General features: G+C 44.8%; 1 protein-coding gene across 3 annotated transcripts in view; it reads right to left on the reverse strand.

The window, feature by feature from the left end:
- Bcar3 (BCAR3 adaptor protein, NSP family member) overlaps positions 1 to 16,694 on the reverse strand; it is a 117,824-nt gene that overhangs the window by 76,340 nt on the left and 24,790 nt on the right. For all 3 annotated transcript variants that reach the window (XM_070007702.1, XM_070007699.1, XM_070007700.1), the window contains exon 3: positions 1,589 to 1,628. In XM_070007702.1, coding sequence (XP_069863803.1) covers positions 1,589 to 1,628 — 40 coding nt within the window. The remainder of the gene's footprint in view (positions 1 to 1,588; positions 1,629 to 16,694) is intronic.

Here is a 16,694-nt window from a genome sequence, read left to right on the forward strand (position 1 = left end):
GCTGTGCTGGAAACACAGCTCAGACCACTGGTCAGGTATAACAGACTGGCAGAAATAGCATCCACAAGTTGTACCATGTGATGGGTGATTGTTCTGGAACTTTCTTCTCTCTCATCTGCCTCTGGTCTAAAGAGGGAGGGAGAGCCAGAACTCTTAAGGTAGAGATTACAAAAACATGACTGTGCTCTGAAACCAGGAGGCTGCCCTGGGAACAATGAAGACAGAAATCACACTCACACTCACACACACACACACACACACTCACACACACACACAAAAAACACAGTAATATGTGATGTGTTTTATACGTAATATGTGTTATATATAACATATATGCACTATATATATATTACATATATGTATGTATATGTATATATTATGTACTATATATATATATACACATTTTCCTATAAATCTAAGTGTGACAAGCCAATTCTTTCTTCTATAGAAGGTACCAGATGTGGGGTTTTTTTGGGGGGGGGGCAATCAGTCATGGGGCTTAAACTCTGGGCTTGGGCACTGTCCCTGAGCTTTCCAGCTCAAGGCAAGTGCTCTACCACTTGAGCCACAGTGCTACTTCCAGTTAATTGGAGATAAACCGTCTCATGGACTTTCCTGCCTGGGCTGGCTTTGAACTGCAATCCTCAGATCTCAGCCTCCTGAGTAGCTAGGATTACAGGCGTGAGCCACCAGCGCCTGGCAAAAGTACCAGATCTAAGAGCAGTTCAAAAATAAAACAAAAGTGCATGTTCCCTAAATGAGGAGAGGCCAGAGGGCAGATGTGGAAAACAAAAATCTTATCTTTCTGTCCAGAAGGAAAATACTGTTTAGAAGGGCTAAATATTTAGCAGCATTGACTCTCAGCTCCATGGAAAACAGAGCTATTTCCTGGTCCCCTTCTCAACATGGGGGCGTTGGGAAAGAGCGGACAGCCCACAAAACCCCAGGGCCCTCAGGATCCACTAAAGGTAAAAACAGGCCTACAATTCCTCATCTGCCTTCCCCGGAGACCAAATATCCTAAGACTAAGAATTTAGGAATGAATCGTAAATCGTAAACAATGGAAGGGGTGACAGGGTCTGAATGCACCGTACTTATAATCTGACACGTTGAATTGAAACCTCTTTGAGGATCTTACAGATAATTTTTTTTAAATGATGCTTTAGCAACAAAATGAAATAGATTTTATTTGGTAGCAACAATGTGACCTGAATAAAATCATGTGTTGTTCATTGATTCCACTTGGTGTGAATGTTCTTACACAAACTAATGCACTTGCATTTTCTTGGGGAGTATTACATACAAGAACCATACCTTTCTTCATAAAAACTCAGTTTTAAGATACATTTGGGGCACATAAAAAGGGAAAGACTGTACACGTAATAGGATGTCACAAGACACTTATAAAGTTTACCAAGGACTAACAGAGTCAAATGTCCTCCAGTAGTTTCAGACCATTGAACCCACTTTCTACATAAGCCAGACTGCAGGATTATTTGGCAATACTGGGTGAGAAATGGGAACTCTATTATTCAAGGATAAACTAAATGTTTAAATCTACTATTCACACGAAATCCTGGCTTCCTACCTTCACATATTCCAGCGTTGGATCTAGAAGATGAGGATCCCTAAAAGAGAAAAGAGAAATGTAAGAAGGAGGAAGATGTGCCAACATTAGTTCATTCTGTTATGTAAATTCATAAGCAAGGACCCCAACTTCTCAGATACACACACGAGGTATCCGGATGGCATGATACCACGACCTCAGTCTGGAAACCTTGGAACAGGAGGCTGTTTTGTGTGTGGCAATTTGAGGTTCACTCGAGCATCAACTAGCCTCCAAGTCTGGAGCAAAGTCGGGCACCAGTGGCTCATACTTGTAATCTAGTGACTCAGGAGGCTGAGATTTGAGGACCCAAGTTCACAGCCAGTCCAGGCAGGAAAGTCTCCTCCAAAAAGCCAGAAGTGGAGCTATGGCTCAAGTGGAAGAGCACCAGGCTGGAACAAGAAAGCTAAGGGACAACACCCAGGCCTTGAGTTCAAGCCCCAGTGGTGGCACATGTACACACATGTATGCATGCACATACAGAGCTTGGAGCAAAAAGTTGGTGCGGGAGAGTAAGTTTGATGCCATTCTGACAGTAAGAAAATGGAGGCTCAGGCAGGTGGGCAGCTGCCAAGGTTGCCCAGCCTGGGGATGAGGGGCAGAAGGGAGCCTCACATCTGCATCTGAACTGTGTCATTCTCTTCCCCCCACAGAATGCCACCTCCCCATTCCCTTCAATGTCTCCTCTCCAACCAGAATAGTACAGGAAGATCAAGTGGACATAATTGGCAGCAGGGGGCAGAGAAGGGTGACTGGACAGGAACTGGGAATGTCTAAGACTCTAAGAGAGGAGGGGAGACACGAGGTCTCCCCCATAACAAGAACAGACAGCTGCTCCGTTCCCCTCTGAAGGCAGGGAGGCTCAAACCAGAAGACCCAAACTCCCCACAGAGATGATATCCCTTTAGGGCCCAGGGCTTTCAGCTTTAAGGCCAAATTCTGTCTTTTTGAATTATTTTTTAAAATAATTTTCTTTTTTGATTATGTAGTACCAAGGAATTGAACCCAGGGCCTCATGCATGCTAGGCAAACATTCTACCACTGAGCCACCTTCCCAGCCAAGGTCAGAGGCTCTTAAAGGGGAGGTTTCTTAGCCTCTCTCCTTGGTGACAGAAAGGGCTTGTCAGAAGGTGAGGATCCCACTGCCAAGCAGCCCCCAAAGTCAGTGAACCCAACCTCAGATCACTGCTGAGACCTCTTCTCTGGCTATGGGGTGACTGTAAGAACTGCAAACAAGAACAGCAAAGCCACTTCCCCTGGGGTCCAAGGAGTGCTTGCCTCGTGGTGGAAATGGATCTAAGCTCAAGCTTTCTTCCCACTGATCCATAAGTTGGACCTGCACATAGCACGCATGTGTGGGGTAAGTTGGTGTCCAGGATACCCCTTGTACGCAAAAGTGTCGAAAGATCAGGTCTGCTATGTGAACCAAAGGAACCAAGAAGGGCCGAAGCTCGCAGTGCTTGCGTGCACTGGCATCAAGACATCCCGAGTCTGCCCGTCGTGTCCGTGCTGGTCTCCTCCTCCCCGAAGATTCGGAGAGTTCTCCACCTCAGGCCTTCCTTCCCTGAAGAACCCAGTCTATGACTGAACATCTGGTCTGCAGCATTCTGCCTGGGCTGCTTCCCTTGTAAGTGCTTCAAACCTTGGTTTCTGTACTACATTAACATTTTAGGTTTATAGGCCCCCAACTGCAGAAAAAATGTTAGATCCCTTCAAATGTGGGTTTCATCTTCTGCCCGTTTGTATGTACATTTCATTTGATTAAGTTTTTTGAACTCATGGCCTCATGCTTACTAAGCAGATTCCTCTATCACGTGAGCCAGGCCTGTCTTCACATTTGTTTATGATTATTATAGAGGTGATGTATAGAGGGGTTACAGTTATTTCTTTTTTTGTGGGGGGGGGTCGGGTCGTGGGGCCTGAACTCTGGGCCTGGGCACTGTCCCTCAGCTCTTCAGCTCAAGGCTAGCGCTCTACCACTTGAGCCACAGCGCCACTTCCGGCTTTTTTCCTTTTTGCTTATGTGGTGCTGGGGAATCAAACCCAGGGCCTCAGGCATGCAAGGCAAGTGCTCTACCACTGAGCCACCTTCCCAGCCCATATAGTTATTTCTTTTTGGACAATGTCACCTCTTCTCTCGCTCTCTCCCAGTTGTTTCCTCCCATTCCCACCCACAAGTTGGATAATTCATTTGAACATAGTGTTTAGTGGGTACCATTGCTGCATTTGTTCACCCTCTGTCTCTCCATTTCTGTGTCCCCCTTTACACTCCCAAAGATAGATGAAGGAAAAAGAAACTCACTAAAACCTATTATTTCCATTTCCTGGAGTCCTGTCCTTTTAAAAATTACCTCAGTTATTTTTCAGAAGGGTTTCATGTTTATGACTAGGACAAGCTTCGGACTTTAATCCTCCCGTTTATACTTCCCATGCAGCTGAGATGACAAGTATGTGCCACCACCCCTAGCTTTTTCTGTTGAGAAAGGTCTCACCAACTTTTTGCTAGGGCTGACCTTGTACCTCGATCCTCCCAATCTCTGCCTCCCCAGCAGCAGGGATTACAGGCCTGAACCACTGCACCAGGCCTCACCAGACATTGTTAAACCAACATTACTTTCTCTTAACTGTGAGAGTACAGAGGCGAGGACTGTGGTGATTGTAGCTTCAGGGTAGTGGCATCACCTGGCTTTGCACCCACGCACCACCGTCACTTTTGTACCATCCCTGCAAATGTCAGCACAGTGAAAAGGCAAACTACCCCCTCTTAGTGAAAAATGGATTAGTCAGTGGAGACCAGAGGTAATGGTTCCAGGTTAGCTAGAGCTGGAAACACTGTATTTTGGTTTTTTTTTTTTTTTGGGGGGGGGGTCCAGTCGTGGGGCCTGAACTCTGGGCCTGGGCGCTGTCCCTCAGCTCTTCAGCTCAAGGCTAGCGCTCTACCACTTGAGCCACAGCGCCACTTCCGGCTTTTTTCTTTTTGCTTATATGGTGCTGGGGAATCGAACCCAGGGCCTCAGGCATGCAAGGCAAGCGCTTTACCACTAAGCCACCTTCCCAGCCCCGAAACACTGTATTTTGAAGAGCAAGCCAGGCATAGTGACACATACCTGTGAACTGCAGCTGCACAGGACATGGAAGTAGAAGAATGGGCTGAGACCAGCACTGGCAACAGCACCAGCCTCTATCAGAAAAACAAACTGAAGCAAAGAGGGCTCGAAGTGAGGCTCAAGTGATAGAAAGCCTGCCTACCCATCACAAGGCCCTAAGTTCAAGTCCTGGTACTACCAAAAGAAAGGAATAAGACAACTTGGGAGCCTTCTCGCCATGGTTCCCATAGTGCTTATCATGTTTTCCTAACCTTTCACTAATTACTAGTCTACACATGGGATTTGGTCCAACTCTGCTTGCTTTTGCCCTTCAAAATCTTTCTTGTCGATCCATGAGTCACAATACATCTGCAGTGTTTATTATTTCTATGCCATTGTGAACTGGTTCTCGCTCTACTTTCCTCTCTTCTTTTTCGACAAGCTCTCTCTATAGAGCCCAGGCTGGCCTCAAACCTGAGATCCTCCTTGCCTCTGCCTCCTGAGTGCTGGGCAAACAGGCGTGTGTCCCCTGGTGTACTTAATAATACTTTCAACATCTATGGCACGTTACACAACCCTGTCTGCACCCAGCAGGGTGAGAAAATGTTCCCAGACTCTTAAGAATCAAGCACAAACTGGACAAATGCCATGGAAAAAGCATTCTGAGGCTGAGACCAAAGCAATCACCAAACTCTCTGATGAAGCTCAAAACAATCAATCACCAAACCTTCAGATGGAGCCTGCACAGCTTCCTCTGACAGACTTTCAGTATCCCTGAGTATCCTTCAACATCCTACTGCATCCCCAGTTGCCCTCAGCCTACGGTTTCTATGGAAAGGTCTTCAGCACGAAAAGCATCTCTAACAAATGCCTTGAAAGTTCATTCTCAACGTGACCAGCCAGTACCATGCACCAGTTTTCTCAAAGACAAGAATTCATCTGTTTAACATAATCAACTCTTCTAAAGCCTTGCTGCGCATATGATCATCATAGAGCTAAAGATCTCCAGGTCTCAAGTGAAAAAGAAAAGAGAGAAACTGGTTGCCAGCAATGCTAGCTATGCAGGTGCGAGGCTATCTGAGGAGGAAGGTTCAAAGTCAGCAGAAAAGACCATGAGACTCTTTCTTTTCATTTTTTAGTTGTGGGGTTTAAACTCAGGGCATGGGCTCTGTCCCTGAGCTCTTTTGCTCGAGGTTAATGCGCTACCTTTGAGCCACAGTGCCACTTCTGCTTTTTGAGTGGTTAATTGGAATAAGAGTTTCCTGGGCTTTCCTACCTGGGCTGGCTTTGAACTGTGATCCTCAGATCTCAGCCTTCTGAGTAGCTAGGATTACAGGCATGAGACACTGGTGCCCGGCACCCAGCTTCACCTCTGGTTTTTGAGTGGGTAATTGGAGATAAAAGTCTCACAGGGACTTTTCTTTATTTTTTTCTTTTTTTTTGGGGGGGAGGTCTGGTCATGGGGCCTGAACTCTGGGCCTGGGTGCTGTCCCTCAGCTCTTCAGCTCAAGGCTAGCACTCTACCACTTGAGCCACAGCGCCACTTCCGGCTTTTTTCTTATGTGGTGCTGAGGAATCAAACCCAGGGCCTCAAGCATGCAAGGCAAGTGCTCTACCACTTCCCAGCCCTCACAGGGACTTTTCTGCCTGGGCTGGCTTTGAACCTCCATCCTCAGATCTCAGCCTCCTGAATAGCTAGGATTACAGGCATGAGTCACAGGTGCGTGGCTGACTCTTCATTTCTAATTAACCACCCAAAAGCTCTGGCTTTCCTCCCATTCCCTACAAAAGGTGGAGGGAGAACAAATCTCCCAAACTGTCACCCCAGCCTCAGTGTCTGGGGGGAGATCTTGGCATGGAGCCCGAGTCTACACTTGCATTCCTGGACGAACCGTGAGGTGCTCACTCTCACAGTGACCAAAGAAGAAACCCCAGTGCCTGCGTGGACCATCGGAGGACATAGCTGGATTTTCCTTTTATTCAGCCGAAAAACCTTGAGAGCTGAGCAAGGGAAGGAACTCAGGGCCTTCTTGGTCCTGTCCCCAAGTGAATGCAGGCCTGTCCATTCTGTTCTGAGAGACGAATGGAACTGCTCACCCAGCCCAGTGCCAGGGTTCAAGGGTGCCCCACCTCCGCTTGTGTGGCAGGGCATGAAGAAGCACCCCACACCAAGTCAGCCCACCACAAATCCCCAAGCTTTAAAAACCAAGGCCCTTGGGGCTGGGAAGGTGGCTCAGTGGTAGAGCGCTTGCCTTGCATGCATGAGGCCTTGAGTTCGATTCCTCCGTCCACATAAGCAAAAAGAAAAAAGCCGGAAGTGGCTCTGTGGCTCAAATGGTAGAGCGCTAGCCTTGAGCTGAAGAGCTGAGGGACAGTGCCCAGGCCCAGAGTTCAGGCCCCACGACCGGAGCCCCCCCCAAACAACAACAACAACAACAACAACAAAAACAAAAAACCAAGGCCCTGAGCTAAATCTTAATATTTAAATGGTGGAAGGCTCTGTCTGCCCTTCTCTCAGGCAGCTACTCCATCCCCGCATCTTCTCCCCAAATAAACAGCCCACCAGGTGAGCCTGAGGCAATGCCTCTGGCCCAGAACCCTGCCTCTAGCTTGAAGCAGAATATCCAATTAGTCAGACAAGACTGCAGCTCACCCGCCTCCAGCTGCACACTGGCATTCTCCAAGAGAGATCAGTAGAAAACACAGAAGCTTGTCAATATAAAAAGAAGCATTTTTTTCTTTTAATCATATTTATTTTTGGCTTTGGCCAATTGGGACTCCTCACCCCATAAGACATGGCGTGGGCACCTCTGTTTACAATCAGGTTTGGTAGTAGGCGCCTGGGTGGGGAGAGGGCTTCTGTGGGGGAGAAGGCCCCTGTGTGTGTGGGGGGGGGAGGGCCTCTGGAGGGTGGGGGGAGGTGGATCTTCTGCCTTGCCATAACTGGTCAGTGGGGTGAAATTTGATTCTTAGCTTTTAAGTTTATTCAGTTTTTTTTTCTGTGTGTATTCCAGTGAAGTCATTCTTTCCTGTGTCCTACTTATTCAAGTTCAAATCTTAGGAACTTACGAGTCAAGGAGATGATGTTTACTGTTTAGTTTTTCATCAGTAAACAAATGGATGATGTCTTTCCCTTTTAAAAGGACACTTGACCTGTAAGTGCCCACCATTTTGAGGTGTGAGATTCTCCTCCACAGCAAGAGTTCAGTAATATACCCTCTTTTCTGGGTGGTTGGACTATAGATGGAGATGATGTTGTCTATGTTTATCTTGAATGATTACTTCTTTAATTTAATTATATAATAAATCACTGGCCAACAGTATTGTCAAACAAATGTCTTTTTGGATATAACTACAACAAAAAATTAATCATTTGCTGGCATCACTGGCTCATGTCTATAATTCTAGCTACTCAGAAAGCTGAGATCGGAGGATTGCAGTTCAAAGCTAGCCTGGACAGGAAAGTCCATAAGATGTTTTTCTTTTAGGATTGCTCCTGAGGCTTGAACACAGGGCCTGGGCGTTATCCCTGAGGTGTTTTTCTCCAGGCTAGTGTTCTCCCACTTGAGTCACAGCTCCACTTCCAGCTTTTTTTGTGACTAACTGGAAAAAAGAGGCTCATGAACCTTTCCAGCCTGGGCTAGTTTTGAACCATGATCCTCTGAGGATCTCAGACCCCTAGCCAGGATTATAGGCATGGCCATGGTCACCGAGCCATGATACTCTTATCTCCAATAAACTACTCAAACAAACCCAAAACCAAACCAAAAATAGCCTGATGTGGAGCTGTGGCTCAAATGGTAGAGTGTAAGTCTTGTGCAAAAAACAGCTCATAACAGTGTCCCGACCATGAGTTCAAGCCTCAGGACTGGCAGAAAAAAACAAAAAGGAGGAGGAAGAGAAGGAAAAGTAAAGAAAGAAAAGGAGGTAGGAAAGAAAGAAAAGAAGGATGGAAGCTGGGCATCGGTGGCTCATACCTGTAATCCTAGCTACTCAGAAAGCTGAGATCTGAGGATCAGGGTTCAAAGCTAGATGGGGCAGGAAAAGCCGTGAGACTCTGATCTCCAATAAAACCACTCAGAAAACTGGAAGTGGGGGCTGGAAAGGTGGTAGAGCGCTTGCCTTGCATGCCTGAGGCCCTGGGTTCAATTCCTCAGCACCACATAAGCAAAAAGAAAAATGCCGGAAGTGGCGCTGTGGCTCAAGTGGTAGAGCCCTAGACTTGAGCTGAAGAGCTGAGGGATAGCGCCCAGGCCCAGAGTTCAAGCCCCACGACCGGACCCCCCCCCCAAAAAAAAAGAAAGAAAACTGGAAGTGGCACTGTGGCTCGAGTGGTAGAGCACTTGCCATGAGCTGAAGAGTTGAGGGACAGTGCCCAGGCCCAGAGCTCAAGCCCACGACCAACAAAAAAAAAGGAAGAATAAGAGGAAGAAGAAGGAGGAGGAGGAGGAGGAGGAGGAAGGGAAAAAGAGAAAAAGAAAAAAGAAAAAGCAACTCTCCATGGGGCAGTGAGCACAGGAACCTAGCCAGGCGACCTGGAGGCAGGAAGACCAAAGGGAAGCACGCTGGCAGGTCGTGGATGGACCGCAGTGTCAGACAGAGGGGAACAGGGGATGGGGTACAGACTTGAGAAACTTATCTAAGTGAGAATCGGTCAGTCTTGGTAAATGACTGGCTTCGTGGGTGACAGGGATGAGAGATAAGAAGATTTGCACACTCCTTCCCCAGGGAGCAGGGTAGACAGTGCCTGATCCCCACTAGATCTCAGTGTGTTTGTTCAGTGAATCAGTGCACATCTTTGTCACAGACACTACCCTTAAACTCTTGGGATCTGAATACACAAGATTCCATGTCCTTACCGCCATTTCCCATGCTGGCAGGGCCCCAACATGGCTGCTGCTCAGCTACTGAGTGACTCGGATGTGCTCTCTGACCTCTCAGCTGCTGTTACTTTAAACTTTAAAGAAGGTTGTTCTCAACCTTCAAACTGAACTCAGAGCATTTCCCATAGAACACAAGGAAACAGGGCAAACATGTAAGGCATTCCTATACACCCACAAAAACACTTAACTCATAAAGGAAAAGCTGAAACAACAAAACCAGGTAGCTGTGCAAATACTGGCCAAGAGAGTTGCACAGAGTCATTTGCCTTCCTTACCTCTACCCTGGAAAGCTGCCAGTGTTCAGGGTCTCTCTTCCCTGGACCAGATGCTTCCTGAGGACAGGGCTACTTCTGTTTCGCTCATCTCTGTACCAAGTCTTTAGGCCACTACCAGCCACAAAGTGAACAGAGCCAATGAATAGATGAGCAAGAAGAAGAATGGACAAATGAATATAAGCCACCCTAAACCCCTCTTGTGTTACATCTATAGAATTCAGGTAAGGCTTCACAAGTTCAAAATTGCTAAGGGACTTGCATTTGCTCAATATGGTAAACCAGAGCATCTCAACACTAAATGACAGCCCGGGCATGGGTGGCTCACACCTGTAATCCTAGCTACCCAGGAATTTTAAGATCTGAGGATCACAGGTCAAAGCCAGCCCAGGCAGGAATCAGTGAGACTTGTCCTCAACACACACACACACACACACACACACACACACACACAAACACACACACACGCATGCACGCGTGCTGCTCCCCCTGAAGCCCTATGTAGCGCCTGAGCCATCAAAGTGAGCCCCCAACCCCCGTGAGAAGAGAAGAAATATGCCACAAAACAAAACACACTCCAGCTCAGGAAACCAAGAATTAAACTTATTATCCCTAGATGCTAAGAAGACTCAAATTCATATTACCCACTTTGAAAAGTCCAAAACTGGGCAGTTATAATTGGTAGTGCTCATTAGAAGGGAACAATGTGAATGTCTCATAGGGAACAATTTTCCAACAGAATACTATTCAGTATATTCACAAATGTCACTAAATATAAATTCTCTACAAGAAATAACCATCTACACCCTGGTTAAGAAAGCCAGCTAACAATGGAGAGTCACAATAGCAATAGACTGAAAATTTCCAGAGTTCCAGATAAGAAAATTATCAGATATAGGCTATCCAACAACAATGTCTGGTATGTTTTAAGAAAAGGTGAAATCAAAAGTGATAAGAGTAGACATGTTAGCTACAAAAATAACATACTAGGAAGTGGAGCTGTGGGTCAAGTGGTAGAGTGTCAGTTTTGAGCAGAAAAAAAACAAAGTGAGATAGGGAAAGTCTTGAGTTCAAGCCCCAGTTCTGGGAGGAAAAAAAATTTTTTTAAATAACATATGCTAATAGCTAGAAATTTTAAAAAATAAAGCTTGGTGTGGTGGCATATGCTTGTAATCACAGTTTTGAGTTCAAGGCCAGCCTGAGTATTTACATAGCACAACTTTGTCTCAAAGGAAAGAAAATTATATTCAAAGAAAATATAAAACTCAGTGTCTATGTTAAGTAACAGATTAGATATGACTGCAGAAAATATTTATGAATTTAAACCAAAATTGCTAATTACACACAATGTAGTACCAAGAGAAAATGCAATGGAAATATGAAAGAGAAGCTGCATATAGAATAAGAAGTCACGGGCTGGGAAGGTGGCTCAGTGGTAGAGTGCTTGCCTTGCGTGCATGAGGCCCTGGGTTCGATTCCTCAGCACCACACAAGCAGATAAAGCTGGAAGTAGCGCTGTGGCTCAAGTAGTAGAGCACTAGCCTTGAGCTGAAGAGCTGAGGGACAGCGTAGCTGAGGGAAAGGCCCAGAGTTCAGGCCCCACAACTGGGGGGAAAAAAAGAAAGAAAGAGAGAGAGAAAGAAAGGAAGAGAGAGAGAGAGAGAGAGAGAGAGAGAGAGAGAGAGAGAGAGAGAGAGAGAGAGAGAAAGAAAGAAAGAAAGAAAAAAAAAGAAAGAAAAAGAATAAGAAATCCCAAGTCCACTTAGCTGGTGTTCTGGGAGAACTGATTATTTTTAAAAGTGGGGGAGGAAGTAAGAGTTAAAGAATAATGTCAGAAGTCTTCAGAATGAATGAAAGGGAGCTATCAATCCTCAAATTCAGGCTCCTCAGTAGATCTCATGCAGTATAAACGAACAGTAAATCCTTAGACACACTGTAATGAAATTATAGCTCACCAAAGACAAATAGAAGATCATGAAAACAGTTGAAGAACAAAGAAAAGTTAGAGCAATGACAAGACAGACAGATTTTCATAAACCAAAAGAGACAGTTCTCAACATTTTGTACCCAGCAAAACTATCAAGTGAATAAAGGCATGATGGAACCCACATACACACCCCTCAAATTTGGTAAATATACAGCTAATTTCAACCTGGCACAAGATGCATATTTAATTTGTAAAATTTTAGAAAAGTACAAATTACCACCTTATGCCCATGAGAATGGTTACCAGTAAAACCCAGAATATAACAAACAGTTGGTGAAGCTGTGGAGTATCAGAGCCTTTGTACTCTGTTGGTTGGAATATATAAAAAGGTACAGTTGCTATGAAAAACATGATGGCAGTTCCTTTAAAAAAAAAAAAGTGAAATTAGCCGGGCATGGTGGTATATGCCTGTAATCCCAGCTACTTAGGAGGCTGAGGCAGGAGGAGTGCTTGTCAAGCCTAGGACTTCAAAGATAGTGTGTGTAGTACAACGAGGGGGAAAAAAGGCAAATAAAGTGAAATCACTAGCAATTCCACTGCCAATGTTATACCTAAAAGAACTGGAAGTAAGGTCTCAAAGAGACATTTGTATATTTTTGTTCATAGAATTATTTTTGAAAGCTTCCAAAATTAGACACAGCTGGGCACCAGAGGCTCATGCCTGTAATCCTAGCTACTCAGGAAGCTGAGAGCTGAGGATCATGGTTTGAAACCAGCCTACACAGGAAGTCTGTGAGACTCATCTTATCTTCAATTAACTGCTAAAAAGCAGGAAGTGGTGCTGTGGCTCAAGTGATAGAGTGCTAGCCTTGAGCACAAAAGCTCAGGGACAGTACCCAGGACCTGAGTTCAAGCCCCACAACTGGCCAAAAAAAAGCCCATGGCTAAACATAATCCAAGTATCTATCAATGGATGAATGGATCAGTAAAAGGTAAAAGGTGCACAATAAATATAATTACCTTTATAAAGGAAGAAGATCCTGACACATGCTCCAAACATGGGCAAATCCTGAAGTAAAAGAAGCAAGCTACAGAACAGTATATGATCCTGCTTACGTGAGGGTGGTAGGGGAGTCAGATTCACGGAGACAGAAAGTGCTGTTGGATTGTAAAAGATGACCTGTTTTGCAAGAATCAGAGTTCTGTAAATTGGTTTCACAACAATGTCAATGTACTTATTAACACTACTGAACTGTATACTTAAAAATGGCTTAGATGAAATAAGCCAGGCATGGAGACATATACTAAATGATCTCACTCGTAAGCGGGATCTAAAAAAGGTCATTGTGAGAGTAGGTTTTGAATCTGGAGAGGGAGGGAGGGAGGGAGGGAAGGAGGTAGGGAGGGAGGGAGGGAGAGGTGGGGAAAGAAGGTGTTTGTTCTGGTGTAAGTTTTCTGGGGTAAGTTTTTGGTAGTAACTGTGAAGTCAGGATCTGGCATTTGCTAGAGAGATGCTCTACCTCAGAGCCAAGCCTCCAACACTGTTTTGCACTGGTTATTTGTAACTGGGTGTGTCATTTTTTGCCCAGGTTTGCCCCTGGACCTCTATCCTGACTTGATGCTTGCCATCATAGCTGGATTGACAGATATGTGCCATCATGCAGGCTTTTTTCTATTGAGATGAGGTTTCACAAACTGATTTTTGTTTGTGTGGGCTAGCCTAGAACCATGATCCTCCTGATTTTGGCTTTTAAAGTAGCTGGGGTTATGGGCATGAGCCACTGTGCCCAGCTAGTATAGATAATGTTTGCTTTTTTTTTTTTTTTGGTGAAGTAATACAAAGGTATTTTTTAAAGGAACCATTCAATGAACAGTAGAGAGTATTTTCAAAAAGATAATTTAAGTGGGCACCAGTGGCTCATTCCTGTAATCCTAGCTACTCAGGAGGCTGAGATCTAATGATCTCAGTTCAAAGCTAGCCCAAGCATGGAAGTCTGTGAGACTCTTATCTCCAATTAATCACCAAAAAGCTAGAAGGAGAGTTGTGGCTCTTGTGGAAGAGCACCACCCTTGAGAGGAAAAAAAAAATTCTCAGGGAACATCACCCAGGCTCTGAGTACAAAATCCAGGACCAGCAAATAAATAAATAGACAGATACAATTTAAAATAAGATAGTAAAGAAAATCCATAGCCACACACACACACACACACACACACACACACACACACACACACACACACACACAAATAGTATAGAATTACAGGTTAAGAGGCAGGTAAAAACCTCATTATATACTCAACAAAATAATTGTAGTTTAAATTCACAAGACATGTTTTCAAAATACAGGATAAAGTACAAGACCCAGTTGAAGGCAATGTATAAAGAAAGTCTGGAAATCACAGTTCAACTGAAGATAACAGAACATACCAAGAAAATAGAAAAATGGAGACAGACAAATGAATGGAAATGAAATAAGAAAATAATGATGTCAGAAGCTTTTTTCTCCAGCAGGTCTAAACAGAATAAACCTCTAACAGGTATGATCTGGATGACTGTGCATGAAACACTACAAAAAAAGGAAAATGGCAGAGGAACAGGTAAGAGAGTACAATGACAAACTAATAAAATAAAATAAGAAAATTAAAGGCAGGTGTGGTAGCATATGTCTGTAATCCCAACACTTTGAGGCAGAGACAAGAGGATCCTGAGTTCAAGGCCAGCGTGAGTTACATAGCAAGATCTTTTCTCAAAACACCAAAGGCTAGGGATGTAGCTAGGCATACTTATGGCACACACCAGGCTCTGGGATCCATCCCTACAATCTTAGAGTGGGGAGGAGGGGAAGGGAGTGATAATTAATTAAAACATAAAACGCAACCATAGAACAATTGATGCAAAAAAATGTCAAAGCTTAGGGAAGATGAGCAAATTTGGAGAAAAATAATACCTAAACAGTCTCAGAAAATAAAACCAGTCTCATCATTTAAAAAAAAAATTTTTTTTGAAGCCAAGAGCCAGTGGTGGCTCATGCCTGTAATCCTAGCTACTCAGGAGACTGAGATCTGAGGGTCGCAGTTTGAAGCCATCCCAAGCAGAAAAGTCCCCGTGAGACTCGTATTTCCAATTAAGCACTCAAAAACCAGAAGTGGAGCTATGGCTCAAAGTGGTAGAGCACACTAGCCTCAAATAGAAGAGGTCAGGACAGTACCCAGTCCCTGAGTTCAAGCTCTATAACCAACAACAAAAAAAAAAAAGAAGAAGAAGAAGGAGGAGGAAGAGACAACAGTAGGTTTTAAATCTATTTAAGATTTTGCATTTACTGGAGCTGGGCCTCAGTGGCTCATGCCTGTAATTCTAGCTACTCAGGAGGCTGAGATCTGAGGATCGCAGTTCAAAGCCAGCCCGGGCAGGAAAGTCCATGAAACTCTTATCTCCAATAAGCCCCAGAAAACTGGAAGTGGCGCTGTGGCTCAAGTGGTAGAGCACTAGTCTTGAGCTGAAGAGCTTAGGGACAGCACCCAGGCCCAGAATTCAGGCCCCATGACCAAAAAAAGAAAAAAAAGATTTTGCACTTACTAGGCAATAGTCCTCTTATTATAATAGGATATTTTATATATCATTATATATAATTTAAACTATAATCATATCCCATTAGATAAGACTCATGCCATTAATGCCACTCTAGCATTCTCATTTCACTTGTTCTTTAGATAACATCTTTGATCCTAAGATCTCGTCCGTCTTACCAGCCTTGACACCTCCTTCACTTCAAGTGCAAACCATTTGGAATTCTCTAAATCGGCAGTCCTGGAGGCCCCATCTCACATCATTCCTACCTCCTGAGCCTACTCCCTCAACTCCAGGGCCACAATCACAGCTCAGCTGGTAGAAATGAACTAAAAGCAGCTGAGCACCCCTTCCTCCAAATGACAAAACTCTGACAGTAGCTCACTGCAGGTGAGCCTGCAGTGTGTTCTAGGTCTCTCCTTACTAGACTATGAAATCCTTGAGAACAGAGTCTTTATTTCATTCACGGTGGCCTTTCTAGGACACAGTTGCTTAATAAATGCTGGTTTGTAGCGCTGGAGCATGGCTCAAGTGGCAGACCACCTGCCTACAAGGTATCAGCCCTGAATTCAAACTCCCCTCCACTGGGCAAAAATACTACATCTTGGCAGATACTCAGGAGGATGAGATCTGAGGATTGCCATTTGAAGCCAGCCCAGGCAGGAAAGTCTGTGAGACTCTTCAATTAGCCACCTTCAAAAAGCCAGAAGTGAGCCGGGCGCTGGTGGCTCACGCCTGTAATCCTAGCTACTCAGGAGGCTGAGATCTGAGGATCGCAGTTCAAAGCCAGCCCGGGCAGGAGAGACCGTGAAGACTCCTATCTCCAATAAACCACCAGAAAACCGGAAGTGGCGCTGTAGCTCAAGTGGTAGAGCGCTCGCCTTGAGCTGAAGAGCTGAGGGACAGCGCTCAGGCCCAGAGTTCAAGCCCCACGACCGACAAAAAAAAAAAAAAAAAAAAAAAGCCAGAAGTGGTGGGGCTGTAGCTCAAGTGATAGAATTGTGCCAGCCTTGAGCAAATACAGTGCCCAGGCTCTGTGTTCAAGCTCAAGAACCAACACACATACACACACACACACACACACACACACACACACACACGCACACACACCTGGTGGGGTATTTAGATCTAAAGTCTTTGGTTACTTCAAAAGGAATGTAGCTTTAAAGGCAAAGACTACCACATTTACAGACACACGAAACTTACAAAAATTATTCTTCTATCATTACCTTGCAAACCGAATGAGAAGACATTCGTTCTTCCACATATTTATCTTGTTTGGTCAAGTATTCCCTTGCAATTATCAAGATTAAAGTTAGTGCTTTTGTTTGCCTGTTTTCCTTGCAGGCTTA

The sequence above is a fragment of the Dipodomys merriami genome, unplaced genomic scaffold (assembly GCF_024711535.1).
Source record: "Dipodomys merriami isolate MVZ:Mamm:240054 unplaced genomic scaffold, mDipMer1.0.p SCAF_7, whole genome shotgun sequence".
In the NCBI taxonomy this organism is placed as follows: Eukaryota; Metazoa; Chordata; class Mammalia; order Rodentia; family Heteromyidae; genus Dipodomys; species Dipodomys merriami.